Below are 24,657 nucleotides of genomic sequence, written 5' to 3'. Positions count from 1 at the left end.
TTCAGTATTGGTTTTATATTGCCATCCAACAAGACCAAAGCACTACTAGAAGCTTACCTTGGTACAGAGTTTGAGAATAGCATTTTGGATAAACCTAGCAGGTTCTTCACCTGAAATATATCCACCTGCAAATATATTGATGGAGAAATGAAACTGTGAAGTAAAATCGATTAGGATTGTGCTGATATATTCCTTTTACAAAACGTGCTGTTTATACAGCATTTATAAAGGTTACATACAGCCTCTTTCGGGAGTCACAGGCTGCTTGCAGACATGAAAAAAAATGGCACTCTACTTTCAGCTTGATATATGCCTGTGCTGAGCTCAGCGAATGCCCAGAAGAAGTATTGCATTAGTTTGATGCGGTTCGTCCAATATCTGTATAAATTGGGCACTTCATTGGGGCTCTTGGCACTCTTATTTAATAACTGGATGAAAAGCTGATTGAAGCTGCAAAACTTTGCCTTGGGTACTTGACATTTTTTACATCTGTAACCCACATTTGTCATCTGATTACATATTCTCCAGGGGTACAGGTTGTAGCTGTGTTGATCTAAGGACATAGGCAGACAAGGTTCTTTGGGTGAATCTGATATGTTTTATTAGACCAACTTAAATAGTTGGAAAACAATTATTAAGCAAGCTTTCAGGTTCAAAAACCCTTCATCAAGCTAAGAAACTTCCTTAGCATAACGAAGGGTTTTTGAACCCGAAAGCTTGCTTAATAATTGTTTTCCAACTATTTAAGTTGGTCTAATAAAACATATCAGATTCACCCAAAGAACCTTGTCTACATATTCTCCATTCACTCTCACAGTTGATCACATAGATGTTTAAGTTCTCTATGTTGTTAAAGATAATAGACCAAGTTTTTTTATATTAAAAGTAGAGGCTCATGATTTTATATTCAGAGACAAGGAAGGCCTATAGGTTTCCCTGTGGCCATAGGCCTGCCACCCAACATTCATAGTATATAGGCCTAAATATCTGCCCCATAGTGGTGTATAATATAGACAATAAGAAACAGACCCCGAGTGGAATTCTCTCTTCCTGACAATGTATAGAATAAATGAAGATTACAATTCAGGGCATTAGACGATGACTAACAGAGCATACAGAGGGAGTTGATCTCACCTTGATAGAGCACAGCCATATGTTTACTTAAAGACCATAGTCCATAGAGAGCACTGAGTTGCTTTAGTACAGGCTGGAGAGTAGATGGTGTGGTGGGATCATGAGTGTAATCATGGTATCTTTGTAAAACTGTATGCTCAATAAAAGCCATAGCTAATGAATGACAGTAGTATACCTTAGGAAAGAGAAAGGGAGGATTAGATTGCAAAGTTGTTATATGAATAAAGGAGTTATGTTGAGTGAATCACAGATAGATATGGAGTTGCTTGTGTTACAGCCAATTTGTTGCGTTGATCAACTTTCTTTCTTATAGACATTCATTTTGCATCGGCCAGTTTGTTTGATCTCTGTGTATAGTTATTTACAATTGGTTTGGCTTTCTTTTAAATCTCTGTAACAGATGGGACATGTATAGAATAAATATAATATATATTAGTCATAGTCTGTTACAGAAATTTAAAAGAAAACCAAACCAATTATGGCTAGCCGTGTGCATGTGCATGTAACACATTTTTAAAAAACGTATTCTTAAAAATGCAACTCTATAACTATTTTAAGACAGTGGTTTTCAAACTATTTTGGCCACATGTCCTTTTACCTGCAAAATATCACTGCCTGTACCCCCTATACCCAATGTATTTCTGCACATTCATTCCTTTTTAATAGTGTCTACACTGATGTCAGTGCACTGCAATGCTGTTACGCACTGCATATTGACCAATCAGAAGCTCCACTGCCATTATTAAAATTATTTAAATGTATGCCTGGGCAAACCACCCTGAGGCAGGGCTGGCCCACCCTATACTGCAGAACCTGCGGGCACCCACAGCGCGCGACGTGGCCGTGAACACTCCAAATCAGTGCCATAGCAAAGGGGCCACCACTCCGCGTTGTCCCCTCACCTTCCCCGTTCCGGTCTGGCCACTCGCCACCCCACTTTCCCCCCCTTCCCCCCCCCGGCTTCTTCTGCTGCTCCACTGGCTTCTTTGTGTTAGGGGGCCCCCAAAAATTGTGTGCCAAACCTGCCCTGAGGGTAAGCATGCCCCACCTTGAAAACCACTGTTCTGTGGCATCCCTGATCAATGTCACAGTCTGAAGTAAGGTTAAAAGCCACATATGAATATCCCTAAACTTTAGGGGGGAAGAAATATTTTCCTCAACAGCAAGACTTTAACTTGGAGCAGAATGTCATGATTAAATTCAGTTCTGTAGTCACAACCTAGTGGGTCTCAATATCCTGGCTGGATCTCTGAAAAACTCATTCTTGCCCTTCTCTTTCCCATTTCTTCCCATTTTATAAATACTCCCGTGTAGCCCTTCATTGTTCCCATCAATCATTTGGCCAAGATCAAATAGACAGGATGTCCCTCTGAGCTTGTTAACCTTGTTCAGCCAGCATGAAACATCACTGATGAGTGATACAAAGCACTCCTCCCTTGCTGCCCTGGGATGTCTCCATTGAACTTCTAACCCCTAATACCACTGGGACAGACCAGGAATCTCTTCCAGATCTCCTGAAGCAAGACTGAGCACTATATTGCTTCTCTGCCAGTGGGCTGAGCAAGGGCTTCTTCACACCCCAGTGATTTCAAATCAAATCTGCAAAGGGCTTTAAAACTCCAGTGTGAATTGTTTTGCAATAAAAATATTCCCCTTCCCTGCACAGAGTGGGAAGAATGCCTAATAGTGCAAAATATTTGCCCCCCCAAGTGTAAGGAAGATGCAGGGCAGGACCCATCTGTATTGTGCAACAAAGACTCATTTTTAACATAGTAGGCCATATACCACTTTCCCAAAAGGTCACATTTAGTAACCTACCAGATGCAATCTTAGTATGGCTCATACCTCTGTTAGCTGTCAAGACAAGTAAGGCAACACCCTGTTCTTGGTTTGATTCAGCAAAACATTTCTCTTTTAGCCTGCTGCAATGATGCAGGTGGAGAGGGTTTATTCACATCCATCACTGGTGTTACAAAGTCCCAGCCAGGAGACATCCTGGGGGGTAAATTGCTGGGAAAAGCCACATTGTCAATTCTTCAATACTGAGCTGTGTATTTCTTGTTCTTGTTGTGAGTTTCAATGCACTTTGCAGATAAGGCAGGCTGTCACCAGAGCAAGAGATCTCTCTGGAGTGACAAATATCAAAGTATTCTTTACTTGGGGACCAGCCAATTTTATTCAGAGGTTTGTGGGGCGTTTGGGAAGCTTGGGGCTGCAAGTGATGGTTTGAGCCTGGGCCATGCTTGGCTGCTAAGCCTTGTTGCGGGGACAGTACATCCACCATTAGTGGATTGTAAACATTTCTTTTTCAGTCCCCAATGCTGTCAGCCTGGTATGTTTCATGACTGGATTTGAATTATATAAATTAGAGTTGTAAAAGATCGATTAGGTCATCTAGTTTATCTACCAGCCAGAGTGGGATTCTTTCCTACAGTACGTATTTGGCCATAAAAGCAGCATAATATGCAGATGTAGATGTAAAAATCATATGCTGTAGTAGATTTAATAGTAGCAGATATATTGTATGATACAGCTTAATTTAAAACTGAAATTTTGAAGATTATATATCTGCCTTTTTCTGCAGGGTACTATATTTTGTACAAATTTTTACTGATTATTCATCCCCTTTAGTTATGATACAATATGATACAAATGGATCTGAGTTCATTTTCATTAATTACTTTGACTTGTTGCTTTATGCTCCAGGAAATTATATTGGAAGTCATTAAGGGATAAAAGAAAATGCATCTGGGAAGTATGGATAAAAATAACCAGTAAATAAAGTAAGGAATCTGAATACATTGTTACCTGGCTGTTGTTTCTCGCCTCAAAATCACTACATCCAGACTGTTTCTTCTGGTTCACCTTTAGGTCACTTTCTTGGAGCAGGTAACACACCAGCCATTTGTAGGCTGCTAAAGGAACTGAAAGACAAAAGAAAATTGAAAGGTGGGAAAAAGAAGAAAGCTGAAACACCTGATGTTAGTGTTCATGCTGCTAGATAGCACAGGAAGCATCTTCTGTATTCCAAACCCATGTTAGTTTGGATTCCACTGGAGGCTTTAATATGTGAATAAAAATCTTTTCTAACAGCTCCATCACAAATAAAACAAAATGTGGTTGAATAGAGTTGCTTTTCCTTGGCTGAGAACCTTGGAGTGATACTGAGGAACCTGCTCTCTGAGCCAGCAGTGAATTGATGCCAATCCTGCTTCTTAGGGGCACTCTGGATTTTTAGGGATATATCAGGGATAGTTAACCCGCAGCACGGGAGCATGGCATGCAAAGGCATTTTGCTTGGCACGTGAGCCTCAGGGTAGATGGCAGGGAAGGGGCTGGGGCTGTGCTGCCACAAAAGGATTGGGACCCTTATGGCTCCTGCTCCATCTGCCCCTGGCACGCCAACAGTTGAGGTTGCTTGTGGTTTTATCACTCTGCCTAAAAGCATTGCTGACTCCTGGGATATATATTATTCCTAATGACAGAGTTCTCTTCATTAGGGGAAAGTCATCAGGTAGCTGACTGTAATTCTAATTCTAGTATAAGGAACTGCTTGAACTTTGCCAGCTGTTGTAATACCCTTTAGGGCAATTGTAGTGCTACACAGTAGGCCTGTGAGAAGCAGCTAGTGTTCGCTTCAGATTCGGATTCAGCTGATACAGGGGACAGCGATTCTATTTGTTGATTCAAATCACTGTCCTGAATCGATTCGCCCGAATCTGATGCAGAGATTCAGCTGCAAACGAATCCGCCGAATCTCCAAATCACACAGGCACCATACCCCACCCACTCCCCCAGCCCTGGCAATGGCTGCCCAGCCTGCCCCAGCTCCCGGTCCTTTGAAAAAGAAAAGCCCCCACTCAGTGAGTGCTGCCAGCTGGAGGTGGGGGGAACCCTGCTGCCCTGCACTGCCCCACAGCATGAGCCCCTTCACCTCCCCTCCACTGTCCCAGCCCCGCCATGGCTGCTACTGCTGCCCCAGCTCCCAGCCCTTTAAGAAAAAAAACCAAAAAAACCCCGGTTCTTGCCCAGTGTGGGGGCAATCTCCCCCAGCCCAAAGCCATGTGGGGGGCTCTGCATGAGCCCCCAGAAGCTCCGAGGGCGGGGCAGCCATGGGGGGGCTGGGAGAGGGGGCGGGAGTCATGGGGATCATAATAGAGCCCCCCCATGTAGCGTGGGGCAGTGGGGGGCAGCAGGGATCGCCCCCCTGCTGGGCAGCAGCTGGTGAGTGGGGGCTTTTTTTAAAGCACCGGGAGCTGGGGTGGGTGAGGCAGCCATGGGGGGAGCTGGGACAGTGGGCGAGGGTCGGGGGGCTGAGGGAGCAGGCAGGGGATGGGGCCTAGCAGGGGTCCCCCCATGGTCCCCTTCCCCCTCCTCCAGCTCCCTCTCCCCTGGCCCCTACTTACCAGCTTTGAGTCTGGCTGCAGCTCCCTGCTGCAGCAGGTGGGGACTGCCCGAATCATCAAAACTCTCCAAATCTTTTCTGAATCGATTTGGAGAGCTTCAAATCGATTCAGGCCTTTTCATTAGTCCCCTGATTCGATTCAGATTTGGAGATTCGGCCATCAAATCGGGCCCAATCTCCTCCGAATTGAATCAGCACCCAAAGCTTCACAGAGCCCTGCTATACAGGGATACTTGAGCAAGCTCTGAATATGCTGGCTTAAGGATCAGAAACAATATAGCCACGTTGGTCTTCTTATCCGGGTAAATCAGTCTAGACACCATGCTATGCTAACACAGCAGTAGGGTAGCTGGTCGGAGGGGTTGTGACTGGGGCAGAAGAACTTGGACAAGGGGGTGGGAATGGGACAGGTGCAAAAACAATTGCTGAGGAAGCTGTTGGCAGCCAGCCTGGCTCTGCATGACATTAGTGACTAAGGCAGAGAGTTGCCTTGTTATGCCTCTAACACAGATACACTGTGCTCATATAGCTATTCTGGTCTCTGAGCCATCCCATTTAATTTGGATATCACTACATAGCACTGCAATTGTTCAATGTAGATCAATATATTCTCTTGGGGCAAGCAGATAACAATAAAGAACAGGTATACCAGAGCTGTACTCTTCACATTGCTTGCCCTGACTCTGGAGATGGGTGTGGGCAGCTGGTAATACTGAGCATAACCTTAGCCTACCATGGGACCTGAGGATCACATACACCTTGCAACTGAGGTCCCCTGGCAGTTTTATTATTCAATCACCCAACTCCAATTTAAGTAGGAAGTGAAATAATCACTTAGTATATAAGCTTATTAATTTTTTTAAGTACGTTGGTATTTTTAGGGAAGAAGTCACCACAACAAACGCATGCAAATTTTGTTGATAAATCCTGATTGTCTAAATCCTAGCTAAATTCTTAGCCAGTAATAGTAAATAAATCTTATTAAACAATTAAGAGAAATACAATTTACAAATGCAATCCTGATGTTTGAATAGAGAATAGACAGAAATGTGCTTAGCTATTAGTTTGTGCCATCCTGTGTTTTGCAAACTGGAGCTTTACCATGAAGAACAAAGCAAAAAATCATGTCAGGCAAGACACCTTCTTCTTCTAAGCCTTTGTATTTTGCAGATAGTAAGATGTCAAGTTTTTTCTCCTAGTTATTATGACACTGTCTCATTTGATATTCTGCATCATTACTGGGACTTCAACAACCACAGAACATCAAGTCAGCTGGTTGAGCACTGATGCTGTCATTAAATTCCAGGAAATAAGCAGAATGACTGTTAATGACATATATAAATTAAGGTTAAATTCTTACCCACAAAATAGTCTCAGTTGCATAGACTCAAAAAAAAGCTTAGACTATAAAAGCTTAGAAAACTGCTGAGGTTTTTTGCTCAATGTTACTGTACTTTCTCTATCCAAACCAAAGATTACTCTGTCCAAACCAAAGGTAACATAGTGACATCCTTTAATACAAGACTGCGGGAAACTGTTTTAACTTCAGATGCATACCATGGAAAAAATGTGTCCTGAGTAGCCATCTCTCACCTTCCCCCTGGCTCCTCTTCTACCCCTTCTTGATTACAGAAGCAGGAATAGAACGGAGAGCTGGGCAGTTTCATGGGCTGCAAGGTGTTCAGGGAATTGTAGTCCTGCAGATTGACAATGGAGTGTGCTGCTGCTGGGGATAATTTTCACTCCATTTTTTGCCACCAAAGCCCATGTCCAGAAGGGAAATAAAAAATGCTAATATGGCAGCAAAAATGGAGGTTAGTTCAGCAAACTCCAGGTCTGTAAATCTTTCAAGAATATAGTACTTCCCCCAGTCAAGCCTGGTCACAGGCAACACCAGAATAGCCTCTTGACATCTATCATGGTAAGAAACCAAGGAGTGAAGATCTGATTGAAAGTAGGCATAAAAACCACCATACAATGAAAAGCTAATTCTATTTTGAACCTCAAACTGGCCCACCTCAAGTTTTGAAGGGATTAGTTCCCATTTTAACCTGAGTTGATTCATTCAGCCTTCACTCTTTTGTAGTGAAAAAACCCTCAGCAAATGTCATCAGTGACACAGAAAATAAATATTAGCACTTTTTTCATACTGCGTATTAGAGCTGTGCTTCAGTGTGAGTTTGCATGAATATTATGGGTCTGGAACTATTTGCATTGAGAAAGATAAGAAAATGATTACCTGAAGAGTTCATGCAATCTTCAGCACTGGAGGCTGTAAATTTTTGGCTCAGAGTATAATGGTAATCTTCCAAAAAGTTTACTGTTCCAAAAGGGATTCAATAGGCGCTTTATCTGAAATACAAAGGAAAATAAATTGATTTGTTAAAAATCAGAGTATTTGGAGGTAAAACACTATCTGGGAGCCATGGTTGTTCTTTCATGAGAGGCCAAGTGCAAGGAGGGCAAAACAGTTAGTTTATTATGGATAATCCAGCTGAATGAGAACAGGTGGTCAAGGCCTGAGAAGCTGATGTGGTTGCTTTTGGGTCCAGGCAGATTCAATCTCTATCAGTGGGTTTTCCAAACACGGAGGATTTTGGTTAGCATCTGTGAGAGCAATGTATTTGCTGGATAAAATACTACTGAACAACAAAACAACAATGGAATAATAATAATTATTGGGTTAAGATAAATCCATGGTATTATAACATACACTTGCACATAGTGATTTCTCATGCCCTGAGTGGTTTCAGTAAAATGAATGACACGTCCCCTGGAATGAGGCACCGCTAACTTTAGGAGAGTGACAGAATCTAAGCTTTATGGTTCAGGTACCAAAATAGTTGGAGCCTTCCTGAGTACAAAACTTCTGGTGATTTCAATTAAAGTTCAAGGAGTCTGAATATTTAGCAGAGGTGGCCTAAGGCCCTAAAGTATTTTTGTATGTTAGTTTTTCATAAAATATATCTAAAGCAAAGAACAAAAACTGGCTACCACAAAGTCTAGAAGTTAGGATGACATAACGGGAATGCAAATATAGCAGGGGTCATAATAGCTGTTCATGGAGTACCTAGCATTGCATTTATGCTAGATCAATGGTGCTCAGCCCTACAGGGTGGATGAGTGACACTGTTTCAACCTGTAAGCCACATCCCATACATGGGATTGGGTCTATGGGCCAGATCCCCTTTGCAGCATGTGTATGACCCTTCATGCAGAATCCACCAGTAGCATGACCCTCTGCAACCGTGCCCACTAGTTCTGGCTGCGAAGTGACTATGTACTGGCACAATATGGCACATGAGGCCATGTCATCTAGACCATAGGGATCCCCAGGGGTTCTGAAATTTGCCAATGAGGGACCTGTTGTAGCATTAATTGCCACAGCTCTGGGAGAAATTAATGCTGCTACTGTTACCTGCTGCTAAATTTCTGGATATATGAGGAGTTCCTACTGGCCAGGTGACAAGGCTCCACGGGCTGAAAGTTTAATACATTCTGTCAGCATGAGATCACCTCCCACTCTCATCACTAAATTATCAACAAGCCCAACATAAAATGCAGAATTGCCCACTAACCTTGGTGTTTCACAGTCATCCAGTTCAACAAGTAGTTGCTAGTTTGCTGCAGCAGGACATTATTGTCTCCTTCATATGTGCAGTTTGGATCATTCTCATTGCGGATATCACCTAGACGATTCACTTAAGAAACAAAAAAGTCACAAACTTCAACATCTTGTAACCTACCCAAAATGTGATTAAGGGTAAAAAAAGATTTAACCTGTGATCAAAGGTAAAAAGCAATTGATATGCTATACAGGATGGGTATATGGGTTCTTACATATAGTGGGCTCTAAAGAACAACCACATGGTTCTGAAAACAAACACAGGAGGGTTACTTTTCAAAAGTATCCAGTTTATGAGTATATTTTTCATCTGCAATAGCAGTATTTGCATTTCTGGACTGAACTCAATTTGCGTATAAAGACTTGCCAGTTCTGGCTCCACCCGTTTCATTTGCTGGTCCACTACTCCACGTTGCACCAGGAACTCACTCTGCAGAAGCACATTTTACAGGTCCAAACTGAATATGTAACAAGGAAGACTGACCCAAGGCCCCCTGAAAACTTATCTTCAAAATATCTCTCCCCACAATAACAACTGTGATAAACAAGAGAAACATGTTTTTTCTGACCATATTTATTCAGTAATTTGTAGCTTACTGGATAAGTAGCCATGTCCTCCACAAGCTTCTCGACACTCCTGGGCTGCCCACTGTGCAGACCAGGAGGCCAGTGGTTTGCCAGCAGCAGCCAAAGCATGAAGTTCACGTCCGAGTTCAGCCTTTGTGGAAAAAGAGTCACTGGTAAATTATGTGGTAAGACAAAAAAAAACACACACAAAAAAGGAGAGAGAACCCAAAATCTAGGTTTAAAAAAAAGTCTTCCTTTTTTAATACAATACAAACATCAGCAAAACATATATACCAACCGTACATGTAAGTTTGAATTATACAAACAACAAACACTATAAGGTAAAAGAAAAGAAAAGGAAAAAAAAGTTAAGACGGAAGGATGGAAGAAGAAAAGTGTTCAATGAGTTACCAAAATCTAGCTATCGAATACCGCAAGAATTCCTTCCAAACTGCACTAAATTCTTCAAAGCAGTTAAGCTTGCCCAACATGACTCTCCATAGATGCCAGTTGTGCCATCTTATTGTACCAGATTTCAACCTTTGGAGATGTCCTACTTGTCTAATGCAGCAATATACCTCTGCATGTTACAAGTAAGGCCCTCTGTAAGAATTGCAATTTGGGAAAGATTCAGTTTGAACTCCTTGGTGATATACCCAAGAACACATTTTCTCCTTACAAACCAGCTCTGTTACATATTGACACTTTATCCATACCAATTTCATAATTCAGGGCATGGCTTCCTAGGAGGAATTAATGTAATACAACATTTAAAATTCTATTGTGCCCAAGCCCCATCTAAGGGGCAAGGAATTTGTGAGTGTCCCAGGAGCAAAGCAGGAACCTGATAGTAACTGAGTTGCAATCTGATTGTGGATTCCAGCCTCACACCAGGGGGGATATAATATGTAACATCTGGGTACATTGGCTCAGATGTACTGGCTGATATTTAAAGGAGAGAAAACCAGAACCACCATTACCCACTACTCACTTTTTGTTAACAGGTGCAGGAGAGGAAGGTTGCATCCCCATGGAAGGTACTTTCTACTCTGTGACATGTCAGGGCCATTCAAATTTGATGTGACTGGAGGCCATACACTGTAGGGTTGGCCCCCTCCCTCCAGAGGTCCTTCCCACCCTGTGTGGTGCAGGTTATATCAGTATTGTGTGTCCCCTCTCCTCCCTTTCCCCTTCCACCTGCTCCCCCCACCCAAGCCCTCCCTGCTGCATAGTAGTGGAAGAGGCAGCTGCAGTGGGGTCTGAGCCTCACATTAAGTGCTCACAGGTCATGTGCAGCCCATGGGCTCCCAGTTAGACAGCCCTACTTAGGTAATCCCCAAGAATTAAGGTCTGTCTCTCTTACTGCCTTTAGCAGGCATGTAAGGAGGCTCAAGACTAAGGTTTTAAAGCTCCAGATTTTCAAAAGAGGGTGAAATGGGGATGCTCAATGATGCTCTATGCTTCTAAGAGTCCCAGAGCCTGAATTTACACTGATCTTTGGGGTCCAGCTTGGAAAATTTATCTTGTGTTTCTATCATATGAGCTACAATGAGCTTATAGGAGATGTTCTGCCCATATAGCTGTAGCCTTGTCCAAAAGCAGTTCTGCAGCATTGTTCAAGAACTGCAAAAACACTTGCTGAAGGAGAAATTCACTCAGGGGAGGACCTAGATGACAGTTATCACTTGAACTAAGAGCAAGGTTTAAGCTGGGGACTACCACAAGTAGAAGAATAAAACTCTACTGCTTGAAATGAAAGAGCCAGCAGCGTGCAATAAAAAGTTCTGTATCTCCCGTAGCAGTTCAGGAGACAAAAACACATATGACTTACATTGGTGATGTGATTGAAACCAGAACCTATTCAGCATATTGGGTGTCAACAAATGTGGACATGACAAATTCCCTACATTGTAAACTGACGTTACTACACAGTAAAATGGAGCGAACAGAAGACCTAGCTCCACTATGTAGTAAATCACAAATCCAGGGCAGAATGACCCCTTTTGTTCCCTATGTTTGATGTGCTGTGTATTTGCTCCTCTCTTGAATTTTATCTCAGGTGAGCTGTTTGCTCAATGAGAACTGACTCCCTTGTTGTCTAATGACTTGGCACTGTAATAGCACCTACTGCAGGTCACTAGCTTGGGAGACTTGTTCACTTGTCCACTCCTTCCTACAGTACAGAGCAAAATACGGAGTAACTTATTTTATAGTAACTATGTCGTATGACTGACAGAATTTCAATTCCCCTTGTGCACCTAAATGGCAGTTTTCTAGCGATATAAATGGCTCAGATTCATCAAGAGCAGGAGCTCTTATTAGCTTTTCCCAGTCTAGCATTTCCTATTGGCTGCTGTAGGTAACTCCCCACTCAATGCTTACATACTTCAGAGCTATACAAGGCAGCTCTTGACAATGTGTGAAATATGCATCTCCCCAGAAAGAAACAGCATGGCACTCCTGAGGTAAGACAAGTATTTTTGGGATAAGAGGCCATGATGCCTTAAATACCTAGTAGGTCAAATAGGACTCTGGCCAGGAGAAGCAAGTCATGGGGCATAGTCATTTTATGGTCTCCACAGGAGTGAATGTCACCAAGACTACAAGAATTATACACACAAATAAGAAAACTATGTAGCACTTATTTAGGTAAAAAGTCAGGCCCTAACCCTGTGCAGATAGGCCAAAATATTTCCGCTGATAAAGAGAAAGGATTATTTTTGGGATTTCCAGCAATCTGAAATGGCCCAAAAATTCACTCATCTTCATTTTGTCAATATTTTTAAGTGTTAATTTTTACTATTAAAGTCTTTCCAAGTGCACGGATTGGAATTGCAATATCTATCAGAAACCAGAACATTACCTCTTAACAAAACCCTTTGAGGTGGATCTCATGCAATCTCTTTCATAGTAGAGAAAAACTGAATTTCAATTAAGGTAATCATAGAAAAGTAGGGCTGGAAGGGACCAAAGCAGGGGCAGCTCTGACTAAATCATGCCTGTCTAGTAAGGTAGTGCTTAGGCCACCATTTAGGAAAGCACTTAAATCTAATGTATACAGTCTAAACTATGAGTTACTGTAGTCAACAGAACTAAAGATACACAATAAAGTTAAGCTTAAGTGGTTTCTTGACTCAGGGTCTTAAATATTGACATGGTCATTCCAATACCTCAGCCACTAGCCTATCTTTCTTAATTATAAGGCAATCTAGAGCTTGCATACAGGTCACAGTTTAACAAATTGAAAAAAAATTGCAAAAAATCAGAGTCCCAGCTAGGAGGATATTTATAAACATCTCACCTTTCTTCTACTCTTTTCCTTCATCGCAATGCCTATTTTAAATTCTACGAAGTTCATGAACAAAGTCTTGACGAAATGGTCTAAGGCATACGTAGCTGCCAGATAGGGAAGAAGACGCCATTGCTGTAATGGAAAATAAATCCATCTGAAGAAAGATTGCTACATAAATATTACCAGATCTATTTAACATCACTTTAACATTAAACTGTCTTTAGTATATGTACTTCTAAAGTTTCTGGAAAATTACCATTTTTAGATACCAACTTTTAACTAATAACTCATTCCCCTTCTATCCTAATACACACACTGTTTTTTATAGTTACAATAAATGTATAAAGACCCTGTATATCAAGAATGAAATGGATTCACTTCACAGGATGGTTCTGGTGAAATTAATCAAGTTCACAGTTCTTACTAATTTGTGACAAACAGCACAGTGAACCGACACATAATCATTGAAAGTCTTTGAGGCTGAGACTGTTTTTATTTTCAATTTTATGTGGACAGCACCTAGCTCAGTGGAGTCCTGGTCCAGGACAGGGGCCCCTGCTTCAATATCTAAAATGCCTTCTATAGGTTGCAGAAGTAGAATGTAGAAAAAGAACGTAAATAAGACATTAAGGTGTGTAATGATTTTTGTTAAACCCATCTTATTACGTAAATTACATTTCTTTCTACTGCCTGCAGTGAACAAGGCAGTGTATTCATGTAGAAGCTAACAGAATATAAAAGGGCAATTTTTACCTTGAACAGCTGACTGTCTGAGAACACAAAGATGCTGACAGTAAGAAATAAAAATACAATAAAAAGATACAGTTTTTATACCAATTCTACTTTTCTTCTTTACATAAATTACACCCCGGCAATACCAAAGTACCCCTGTCTTCTCTATACCCATTTGCCAATTTGAATCTTTGAGTGCCTCAAGGGTCTTGGAAACAATTTAGATTTAAATGAGAGTGGATGCATCTACATGTGTGGTTTACTGAGGAGTTGACTAATTAGCTCAGCAGTAAAGCATCACAGTCACCGTCAACACCTGTGCTGGTATTAGGGCGCAATGAACTAATTAACTCCGTTATAGGCTAGTACTGTATTATCTTGTGGAGGAGTACTTTACTGTGCTGAAAGGCACATGTAGATAGCAACTGGGGGTGTAAATTGCACCTGGTCACTGAGCCAGCTGGTGGCTTGCACTGCCCTGGATCAAATTGCTGGTGTCCTGGGCTCCTGCATTGACACTGCACCATGGAGCAGTTGATTCCAGTGCAAGCTGCTTCGTAGTTTATTCTCAATTTAATTTCACATGTAGATGCACCCAGTGTGGAGTTTTCTGCTGAACACCAATGCTTCATGGGTGGGTGACAAGAAGGAATGGTCATGGGAGATGTAGACAAGTCAAAAAAGGTTTTTTTTCTAAATTTTAAAGAGGCGGGGGGGATGGTAAGAGAAAGATTTCATAAATAAAAAGAGCCTTGAAGGTAGGAAGCAAATCTTTAATCTGATGAGTAGATAAGTAAAGCCAGGCTAGGGATAGCGACTGGTGCATGTTCAGAAAAACATACAAGAAGGATGGTCCCAGTGGCTGTGGTTGGAATGGGGGAGGAACTGGTGATGTCAGTGTTGGGAAACCCAGCATGGAAGGAAGTTGATATGGAACCCGTGGTTCTAGACTCTAATACATTCCTTCCTACCAGTCTTAGAAATGTATTTATCAGATCTCTACACCATATTTTGGATTTCACCATGCCAAACCCTCATTTTCATTTATGCTGAGGCCCACTGACACCTCTGCATGTAAAGAGGCCTCAAATGAATATAGAAAGCACACAAATGTATAAGCTAACAGAACTTAACCAAGTTCAACACAGTAATTCTGACTTACATCAGCTGAGGAACTGTTTATATTGAAAAATACTATAACTAAAAGAAAAATCTCTAGATTTGAATGAAAGATTAAACTAAATAGGTTATACCTGCATTTGGTATTCAAGGACTGGTATTTCTTCATCATCTGTTGGCCCAAATTGATGGCGCGTTGCAGAGAAGCGAATGGCTATCGATAAAGCGAGCTTTAAATTAGCAACAGACATTTGTACTATTGAAATTCTGGCAGCAGAGAAAGCTGCAAGAGAAGCACTAAAACGATGTTTGGGATCCTGAGGAAATAAAAGGCACAAAGTAAACCAACCAGTTAACTTGCCATTCAGCAATACTATGCACAATTAAGCTTCCAGCAAGTTCTGACTGCTACACCAAGTGTTACATTTTCAAGAGGCTTGTTAGAGAGTGGGTTCTACATGTCATACTGGCTTTATTGGCATATGTATACTAAAATGCCCACAGTGCCCTGGCCACGATTTAAAGGTGTAGTTCATGAATTTGTGAAATTTCATCATAATATATTTAATAAATTGGATGCATCAAACATGTAGTTCATACCTTAAATGAATTTGTGTATACCCCCTCCACTGTGACACCTCCAGTTCTACTCAGTAAGTTTTCTTTAGGTATCTTGACATTGTGAAACATGGCAAATCTGTGCAAAGAAATATATGTATAATATGAATTTCCTCATAATACAGCTTGAGGTAGCTGCATTGTAAATGGATGGCCACATTATACAAAGGGTTGCATATAGACTTTAGGCATCGTAGTAAGGGGGAAACAGTATCAATATAATGCAGGTATTTGGGGGGGATTTGCTTGTGGAAATAGAGATTTCAATACACAAAGCTACGGGGAGAAGCTCAGGCTAGGGATACTTTCTGTTATTGTATTTATGACTTGGTTTTTGGAATTAAATGCAATGGAATTAGGAAAAGTCCTTCCTGACTGCACACACATTTTCTTTCCACTCACTGATTCCATCAGCTTATATTATTTAAACATAAAATCCTGTGCTTGTTTACAGAAGAGATTAAAAAAAAAAACCTGAATACCTTTAGAGAAGACAGATGTTCTCCTCAGTGAAATACAAACCACCATATACAAGAAACCCACAGACCAACATACATATCTACACAGAACCAGCAATCACTCTAGACATACCAAGAAAGAGGTAATATACAGCCGTACCCTCCAATACTGCTGAATTTACACTGAGAAAGCCCGTGATTGTCACCTCACAAATCTCAAAAGGGCTTTCACTCAATAAGGATACCCCTCCAGAGAGATAGATTGCACTTTTGAAAGAGCCACCCTGATATCACGTGAAGAATTTATGCAGTACTATACAAAAAGATAACCCCACAAATTGAACTCAATTAGTTATGACATACCAACCCTCCCTGAAACCTATATGGAAAATCCTCAAATGATTGCAACCCATACTAGAAGAAGACCCGATTCTTAACGCAATGTTTGTGGAACCACCCGTATTAGCCTTTAAACAGGCACTGAATCTTGCCAACTTCATCACCAGAAGCAAACTTCCAATGGCCCAAAGAACACTGAATGGATCCAAACCATGCCAGGACAAGGAATGTCAAACTTGCCAACACATCTCCACCACTCCCACAATAACTACGCCTCTCAACAGAACAACCTAAATCAAAGAAAAAACACAACCTTTCCATGGAAGGCAGTGTTTATGCCCCACAGCAGTCCAGTATTATTTATCATTTGGGGTTTTCCCCTTACCCAATAGGGCCAAAACCAGTCAACCCTCTCTGGTTATATAATAGCAACTCAAATGCAAGCAAAAGCAAAGAGAAAAAAACCCCTTCTTTCACTCTGAGTGGCTGGCAGCTGCTCTGTCTATCCCAGTGCTCCAGTATCCATAGTAGAAGCATGCTGCAACATGTACCTTCAGTAGTTAGAACTCCTCTAAGTTCTGGGACCAAAATCTGGTCTTCTCCCCACCCCCAGGGTTTGCACAGCTGGGTTTCAGGCTGAGGTAGGGGATCTTGCCTGTTTTCCCAGTCCATGGGAAATAGGGCACTGGCTATAGGAAATGCCAATCTGGAAGGACCAGCAACTGATAAAATGGCATTCTGGTGGCTGCAATGTTCTCCATATCAACATCGCTTTCTGTTGGTTCAGGAAGTTTTTCTGGTTTTCCTTCTTTTTTGCTGAAGAGGTAGAGGAAGCCTCTTCACATAAGACAATCACTGTCCCTCCAGCCTCTCAGTTCTAATCCCCGAAGAGAATTTACAAAATACCTTTCATAGATGAGCCTACGAACTTCACTTTATAAATCTACTAGCTACAAAAAGTCATGAACAAAATACAGACATTGGATTTATGGTGCATTATAACCTGCCTAACATCTGAGAACCTCAGGTAACCTGTCTGCATTTTACCAGCTACAATCTATCACAGGGGTGGCAAAATGCAGCCCGCAGGCCATTCTATCTGACCCATGGGTCCCCTAAAAAATTTAGAAAATTAATATTTATCTGGTCCTAGCTGCCTGCCAAGTGGCCCTCAATGGCTTGCCAAAACTCAGTAAGCGGCCCTCCAACCAAAATAATTACCTGCCCCTGACCTAATTAGGTCAACATTCCTCCCTTTCCCCCTTCCCCCACCTACCTGTCCTCACACCTATTAATTCACATCCATTCTGATCTTCCCTGCCACACATTGGCATTTGCACGGACCTGCATTTTGCATATTGGCTTAAGCTTCTATTCCACCTAGGAGAGCATATAAACACCAGAAGACTCTCCCTATGCCTAAAGAAGGATGTTTGTGCCTGAAAACTTATAAAGAACATTTTTTTCCATCAATTTAGGTGGTTTACTAAATGATACCACATTTACCCAAAGAACCTTGTCTGCCTATGTCTTTAGACCAATGCAGCTATCACCAACACCCCTGAACATATGCAAGACATTTACCTTTGTTCCTCTATTAACAAAGAGGCTGATGAAACACCATTCTCTCATTAACTTTGCCTGCCTTTGCCCATCTGGGGCCAAATTGTGGCATGCCTTTTATGATACCCCCCGACCCAAACCTCAAAGGCCCATAGTGTAGAATTTATCTTAAGGAACTAAATGACTCAAGCCACACAGAAAATCAGGATCTGTCTCTGAAAATACTTTGTGGCAAGGCTTGTCCATTACTGTATGCCTGTACAGCCCCAGCAGAGTTGGCTATAATTTGTACAGTAATACAGATAACAAGATTAATACAGAATCAGTATACTGGAAATGAACAGGAAAAGTTCCCTTAATGGAAGTGTTTGCTATGTGTTGTGTGAACATATAGAATTACAGATAAACAGAGCAGGATGGAACCACAGGAGGTCACCTGGTCTACTTCACTGCTTCCAAGGATAGAGATAGCATATCCTCAATATGTAATGCTTCATCTTAAAAATATGAGAAAGAAAATCATTTCATAACCTGCGGCATCTGAACAGTAAAACTGAAAGGGGCTGTAATTTTAGGCAGGCATGCTTACTTATATTCCTAGGAAAAATGTAGAGTAGTCATTTTTAGCCAAATGGGCGCTAAGGCTTGGAACAACAGCATAATATCAACTCCATTTCTGGATATCTCAGCATCCAATGGTGCTTGAAAATCTGTGTTAGTAATCAAAGCAAATTCCTTATCCTTGCCAATACAGGCATGTATATTTAATAACGCCCAAGAGACCAGGTCTTTTACATTAATAAATTACATAAGCTTTGCAATGCTACAAGTACTTTGAAAATATAAGTAGTTTCCAAGGAAACATATCTGCATATTGTGTTTGCTCTGCTTCAGTGATACAGGGCACATCTACACGAGATGTTTACTGTTGATTTCCCTAATTAGCGCTGCAGTAAACATCTTAGCTTCTACATGTGCAGAGCTATTAGACTGGACTAAACAATAAATTCTGCCACAGATTAGTACTTGTAAATACAAGTACTATCCTACCCTGGAGTTTTTTACTCTGCCGCAACGCATGTGTAGAGGCTGGCTGGGGCACGAGGGTGCTTCAGTAGAAGGGCTGCCTGTTGGCTAGCCCCACACTGAAGCACCCTCATGCCCCAGCCAGCCCCTCTGCAGCACACTGAGGCAGGTCAGAGCAGCCCTGGGCTCACAGGCTGACCCCTTGGGCCTCCTGCCAGCTGGGGCTGCTGTGACCCAGCTCCACATGCTGTGGTCCCAGGTACATGTTCAAACGCAGTGCCTGGGATCAATACATTCTGGTACAATATGCGTGAGAGTTTATTGTTTCAAATTAATGTGTCCACAGAATATTTTCTGCCCAGGACACATACAAACTGTTATATGTCCTCACTACAGAACAGATTCTTGCTACCTTTATTCAGCATGGGTGCATCTACACATGCATGTTAATGTACAGCAATAAACTCCAGCACATATCATGCTGGAGTTTATTACTCCCAAGCGCAGCATTTACACATGTACCCGGAACCATAGCACATTCAGCTGAGTTAGAGCATCCCTGCCTGGCCGGGGACCATGGGGGTCCGCCTGCCAGCCTGGGATTGCTCTGACCTAACTCAATATGCTGTGGAGGGGGTGGCTAGGGCACATGTGTGCTACAGTGCAGGGCTGGCTTGCAGGCAGCACCTGCAATCAAACACCCACATGTCCCAGCCAGCTGGGTCAGCATCTACACATGGGCTGCTGTGCATGAAAAACTCTGCAGCACATGTATGTACAATTACTAACCTGCTGTGGAGTTACTTGTTTCCTGCTCCCTAATAGGACCACATGTATAGATGCTGAGATGTTTACTGGGGAGCTGACTAGGCAATTCTGCAGTAAATGTCTCAGTTAGACGCGCTCCTGGAGAAGTGCTCTGTTCTGCCTGAAGTCCCATTGACTTCAGTGAAAGGAATATAGCACAACCTAATGTCAATGTTCGGGTGGTGAGATCTAACTTCAAGTTGCAAAAATCATACGTTCATCTAAACTAATCTGTTTTTGGTTGTGTACAAAAAGGTTGATTCAAAACAATAAATCTTAAATTCACCAAACCCATGGTCTCCACCCTCAAAATAATATTCAGAAAACTATATATTAGGCCCAGCTCTAATATTTGTTAGTCAGGAATTAGATATGTCGGGTACAGGAATAGTAGTGAAACAACCAATCAGAGTGTAGCGTGCTGCCATGACAGCAAGGATGGAGGGGATGGAGCAGGGGAGCAAGGCCAGAAGTGCTGACCTCGCCCCACCCACTCTGTCCCTACCATCATAGCAGCATTTGGCGGGGGGTGGGGGAAGGCTAGCAGCACTAGAAGCAACAGTGGTGCAGGGTTCTGGCAGAGGGATACAAAGGGGATGGTGGGGCAAGCTTCCCCCCCTGCTCCTGGGAGGCGACAACAGCATGGGGTGTTGGGTGGTGACGCTTTGTCCCTGCCTGCCCCCTCACCCCTCTCATTCTTGCTGGGCAGTTGGCTAGCTTTTTTATATTTACTATTTATATTATGGTAGACCTTAGAAGTCAAACCATGGATCAGAAGCCCATCATGCTATGGGTTATCCAAACAGAAAATAAAAATGCAGAATGCTTACAAGAAACAACAAATAACTTTAAGTAGTTGGTGAAGCTCATGGATATGACATGATAAGCAATATTTGAAACATATCAGCAGCCAAGTTGTTGCAGGAATTAAGATTAAACAGCAGTTTAAAGGAAAAATTTGAAAGAGGTTTATGAGGTAGTTTTGCAGAGGCTTGCAGGCAGCAACTCCCAAGCAGAGTGATGACATTGGAGAGAGCACAAAAGTGCCTGCTTGAAGATCTAATTGGCGCACAATGGAGGTCTGCATCATGGGACAGTCATAGGACAGTGCTGACCTGTTCATGCTAAATGAGATGCATGGGGCTGGAATAGGCTGAGAAGAGCTTTAGTTGACCTTGATACTAGGAATCGCCTCTTGCAAAGACTCACTCTGAGCTGCAATGCTTACTTAATAAAAGGCTGAACGAAGTGAATGAATATCTCTGGTAGTAATCCCAGTGGACAAGACTAACTCTTTCTACATGCGCAGGTTCATACTACTGCTTATTCACCTATATTAGTTATCTGCTTTGCTTCTGAGAGGAAATGCAGGCTTCATAGACTAAGTGCTCATATCTACTGATCCAAGGAGAGAACTGGCAAAGCCTTGATCTTATCCAAGCACCACACCATTCAAGGCAGCTGAGCCAAGGACCTGGCACAGATTACCTTTCCTACCAGAGAGCAAAGTGAGTGGTGGTTGGGGTGGGGGGGCAGCAAGTAGTGTGGCTTCTAGTGTCCTATTCCTTGATGACACATGAAGTGCCAGGTTCTCTCTTAGACAGCAAGATGACTGACCAAAACACCAAGCTCAGTTGTTATTTCACTTATTGCTTCTACTTATTGCATTATGCTTCAGTGCCATTGCTGAGAGTTGCTCGCTTTGTCAGGAGTTGTGGAGAGACAGAAATAGGACTGGCAGCAGCTATAATGCCTGACGAGAGGAGATAACTGAGACAGCAAATTTTTAAGAAGTGATGGTCAATAACTCATTGACTCAAACAATGCTTTGAACCATTACATATCTCTGATGTATGCTGCTAAATCTCACTACTAATGAATGCTGCATTAGCTTAATCTTAATTGGGAGCCTGAAGTGCACACTAATAAATGGATCAATGGAAAATTACACAGATCCAATGAAATTTAGTTTCTCTTAAAATCCAGGCTCAGTGTCAACTTTTTAAATGCATGGACCTAAACTGATTGGCATTAAAGTAAATGTAGCATTAGGGAACTTTTCTACACAGACTTATACAAGTCAAAAACTTTACTAAGAAGTGCATTTGCTTCAATGGGACAGATCCTTGTGATAAGTTCATCAACTGGAAAAGTAGTTACAGAACTGAGCTCTTAATATTTAATTGAAAATCCAGTGAGCCCCTTTTACAGAACCATATTCAAGATTTTCCCTAAGAGTTATAGAAGTGACTGAAATATTTTTTCCATCACCATCTGCTGCAATTTGAGGGAAAAATTACAGAAAGCAAGTCTTTTCTTCTTAGGGGATTCAATACAAAAAACAAAATGCCAGACATCTAATGTGTCATTTGATCACCTCTATATTGCACAAGATTACCTGGAATGGAAAAGAATATTATCATGAAAAGAAAAAGGTAATATATCCATACAATCACATTTCTTGTAACAAACGAATCACAAAATAAATTACATTACAATCATTTAGCAGTACGTATCGATCTGGGAAAAAAATAATTAAATGAAAGGAGAAAAAGAGGAGCTTTGCATTCTTTAACTAAAATATACTGCAGCTTTTCTGAAGTTCTCTCTTGGTTTTGTACTCTATGGGCTACACATTTCTGCTTTTTCTCCTAGCTGCTATGAAAATAAAATCATATAGCAAATGGTAAAACCTTTAAGAAGCCTGAATAAGCAGGAAAAAAAAATATACCGACAATTAAAGTGAGTTAAGAAGTGAGATTTAATTTTCATCATATATACAGTATAAGTAGAAGCAAATCGGAGCTGGATGGGCCTGTGAAACCACTGCCAGCTGCCCTTATACTACTCCAAGAACTTTTATACTATTTGAAATCTAATTTTGTTAATAGCTAATAATATAGGCCCATTTGAAATGTATATTAAAAGGTGGCATTTCATAAAATGGAAGTTCACTTCTTTTTGAGTTATTACAGACACCATAATTAATAGACCCAAGCCAAATCTGTCAACACAGTTATGGCAAAAACTCCCTTAAATGAATGGAAAGATTGCACAAATGGCTTAGTGTGGCATGGACACACAGTCACAGCCCCCATTGCGTAGGGGTTATTGTAAGAGGGGCTTGACCCTCCCCTTGTTCTGATGAATGGCATTTATCTATAAAACAGTATTGGAGGGGAACTGTTCCACACATCTCTGTTTCTGGAAGGCATATGTAGGGTCAGACCTGGAAGGGCCGTGGCAAGAGCAGGCACTCTTGCCTGTTTAAGGTTTATCAGATAACACTAATGGAGGCAGAAGCATATGCTCCCTCCTGCTTCAGTCTCAGCCCTTCCTGATCTGTCTCCACACAATGCACATATGGCAGTTTGACCTGTCAGCATCCCGGCTAAGACCCACTGAGGTAGTACTCTGTGCTGTGACCAGAGTGCTGCTAAATTTAAAAAAGCATATTGAAGGTGTGCACTTAATCTAAAGACCTTAGAAACCAATGATCTGATTTGAAACCTTGCATAGAACCGGCCATAGTTTTTCATCCAACCCTACACTGAGTTGATAATATATTGGACTAAAGCAGATTTCCCAGGAAGTCATCCTGTATCAATGTGAAGCCCACCCTTCGTAGTTTTCTCCAATAGTTAACCACCTGTTCCTGTTTAAAACAGGCACTTTATTTCTTGCTAGACTTATTTCTACAATTTTGCTGCTCTTCACAATTTGTTGTCACTTATTACTTTTGCCAGTCATGATCACTGCGGTATGGCTTTCACACACAGGAGTCCTAGTTGAGAAGGGAACAGTCACATCTGCCTAACAGGATCTGTCACAGCGCTAGAGCAACCTAATCCCATTGGTGATACACTGACAAGCAAGGTCCCACCAAACAGCAAGAGTAATCTATGGATTTCCCTCAGTCACTATACACTGATGCAGAACAACTGTACTATACACATTTCTGTGTAGGCCAGCAGTATAATCATTGGGTAGGGTGAAGCAATAAGGCAACAGCAGTCTCACTCTCAGAGCAGTATAGGGAACATTTCAAACAAAGTTAATCTGACTTGCCCTAAATCATGCTGAAATAATTAACCAGATGTGCAACATGACTGATAAAAGGGCACAGGTGGAAAAGCTGCCCACTCCCTTTCCAGCACTAAATTAATCAGCTGTTACCTGCAGTACAAATGGCAAGAATGTGCTTGGAGGAATTTCAAACCTGCTCATATCCCTTTTTATGCACATTTCTGATTCTGAGTATATTGGAAATGTTTAATTGATGGTCCTTTCAATTCTCCTAGCCAAAAGTAGAAGATGGGTGGCTGGTATTGTGAGCTTGGGGATAAGAGATTTCGTGATTGTTTTGGGGTGAAGATTTCCATATTGGACAGGAAAGTCCTTTTAAGTTCTATGTTTGTACAATATTTAGCACAATGTTTCCTTGATCCATGACTGAGGCCCTAAGATGCCGCATTATATGAATAACAAATTCATGTACTATTAAATTGAATAAACATAATTTACAAAGGAATTAAGCTGTTGTATGCTTGGGCAATATGCTGGAAACTCAAGTCAGGGAGTTCCAGAACAAAAAGTATAAGATGCTACAATTGAGCTAAAGAGATAATGTTACCCAGCTAGAAACTTAGTAAACTCCTATTTTCTGGAGACTAAAGCAGAGAGAAAACCCATAAGCTTCACTTATAATCACTTCTATTTTTTCCCCAAAGTTTGCCCACTGCTGGTTTTTAGTTCACTCTAGTATTTGAGTCTGGCCCACCATGATTCAGATAGATGTCACTGAAAATAGGTGTGTGGTAACACTACCCATCCCAACCCTTCCACCACAGAAAAATAAAGTGCTTTGAACAGTCTTAAATAGACTCCCATCTCCTTGCAGTTGGTAAACTTTCACCTCCATAACCTTACTAGTTCTTCATCCATCATAAGTCCTGTCCATGCTAACAAAATT

At 41.6% G+C, this 24,657-nt stretch overlaps 1 protein-coding gene across 1 annotated transcript in view; it reads right to left on the bottom strand.

The window, feature by feature from the left end:
- The window catches only part of LOC102379811 (peroxisomal acyl-coenzyme A oxidase 3-like), a 60,899-nt gene that overhangs the window by 4,190 nt on the left and 32,052 nt on the right, over positions 1-24,657 (bottom strand). Inside the window, 10 exon segments of the mRNA XM_025195103.1 lie at positions 58-125; positions 1,135-1,309; positions 3,943-4,058; positions 7,779-7,874; positions 7,877-7,891; positions 9,118-9,240; positions 9,762-9,882; positions 13,033-13,155; positions 15,009-15,191; positions 15,475-15,571. Of these exon segments, the coding sequence (XP_025050888.1) occupies positions 58-125; positions 1,135-1,309; positions 3,943-4,058; positions 7,779-7,874; positions 7,877-7,891; positions 9,118-9,240; positions 9,762-9,882; positions 13,033-13,155; positions 15,009-15,191; positions 15,475-15,571 (1,117 nt within the window).

The sequence above is a fragment of the Alligator sinensis genome, unplaced genomic scaffold, assembly GCF_000455745.1.
Source record: "Alligator sinensis unplaced genomic scaffold, ASM45574v1 scaffold421_1, whole genome shotgun sequence".
In the NCBI taxonomy this organism is placed as follows: domain Eukaryota; kingdom Metazoa; phylum Chordata; order Crocodylia; family Alligatoridae; genus Alligator; species Alligator sinensis.
Note: the sequence above shows the minus strand (reverse complement) of the source record. Positions and strands in the feature narration are given on the sequence as shown.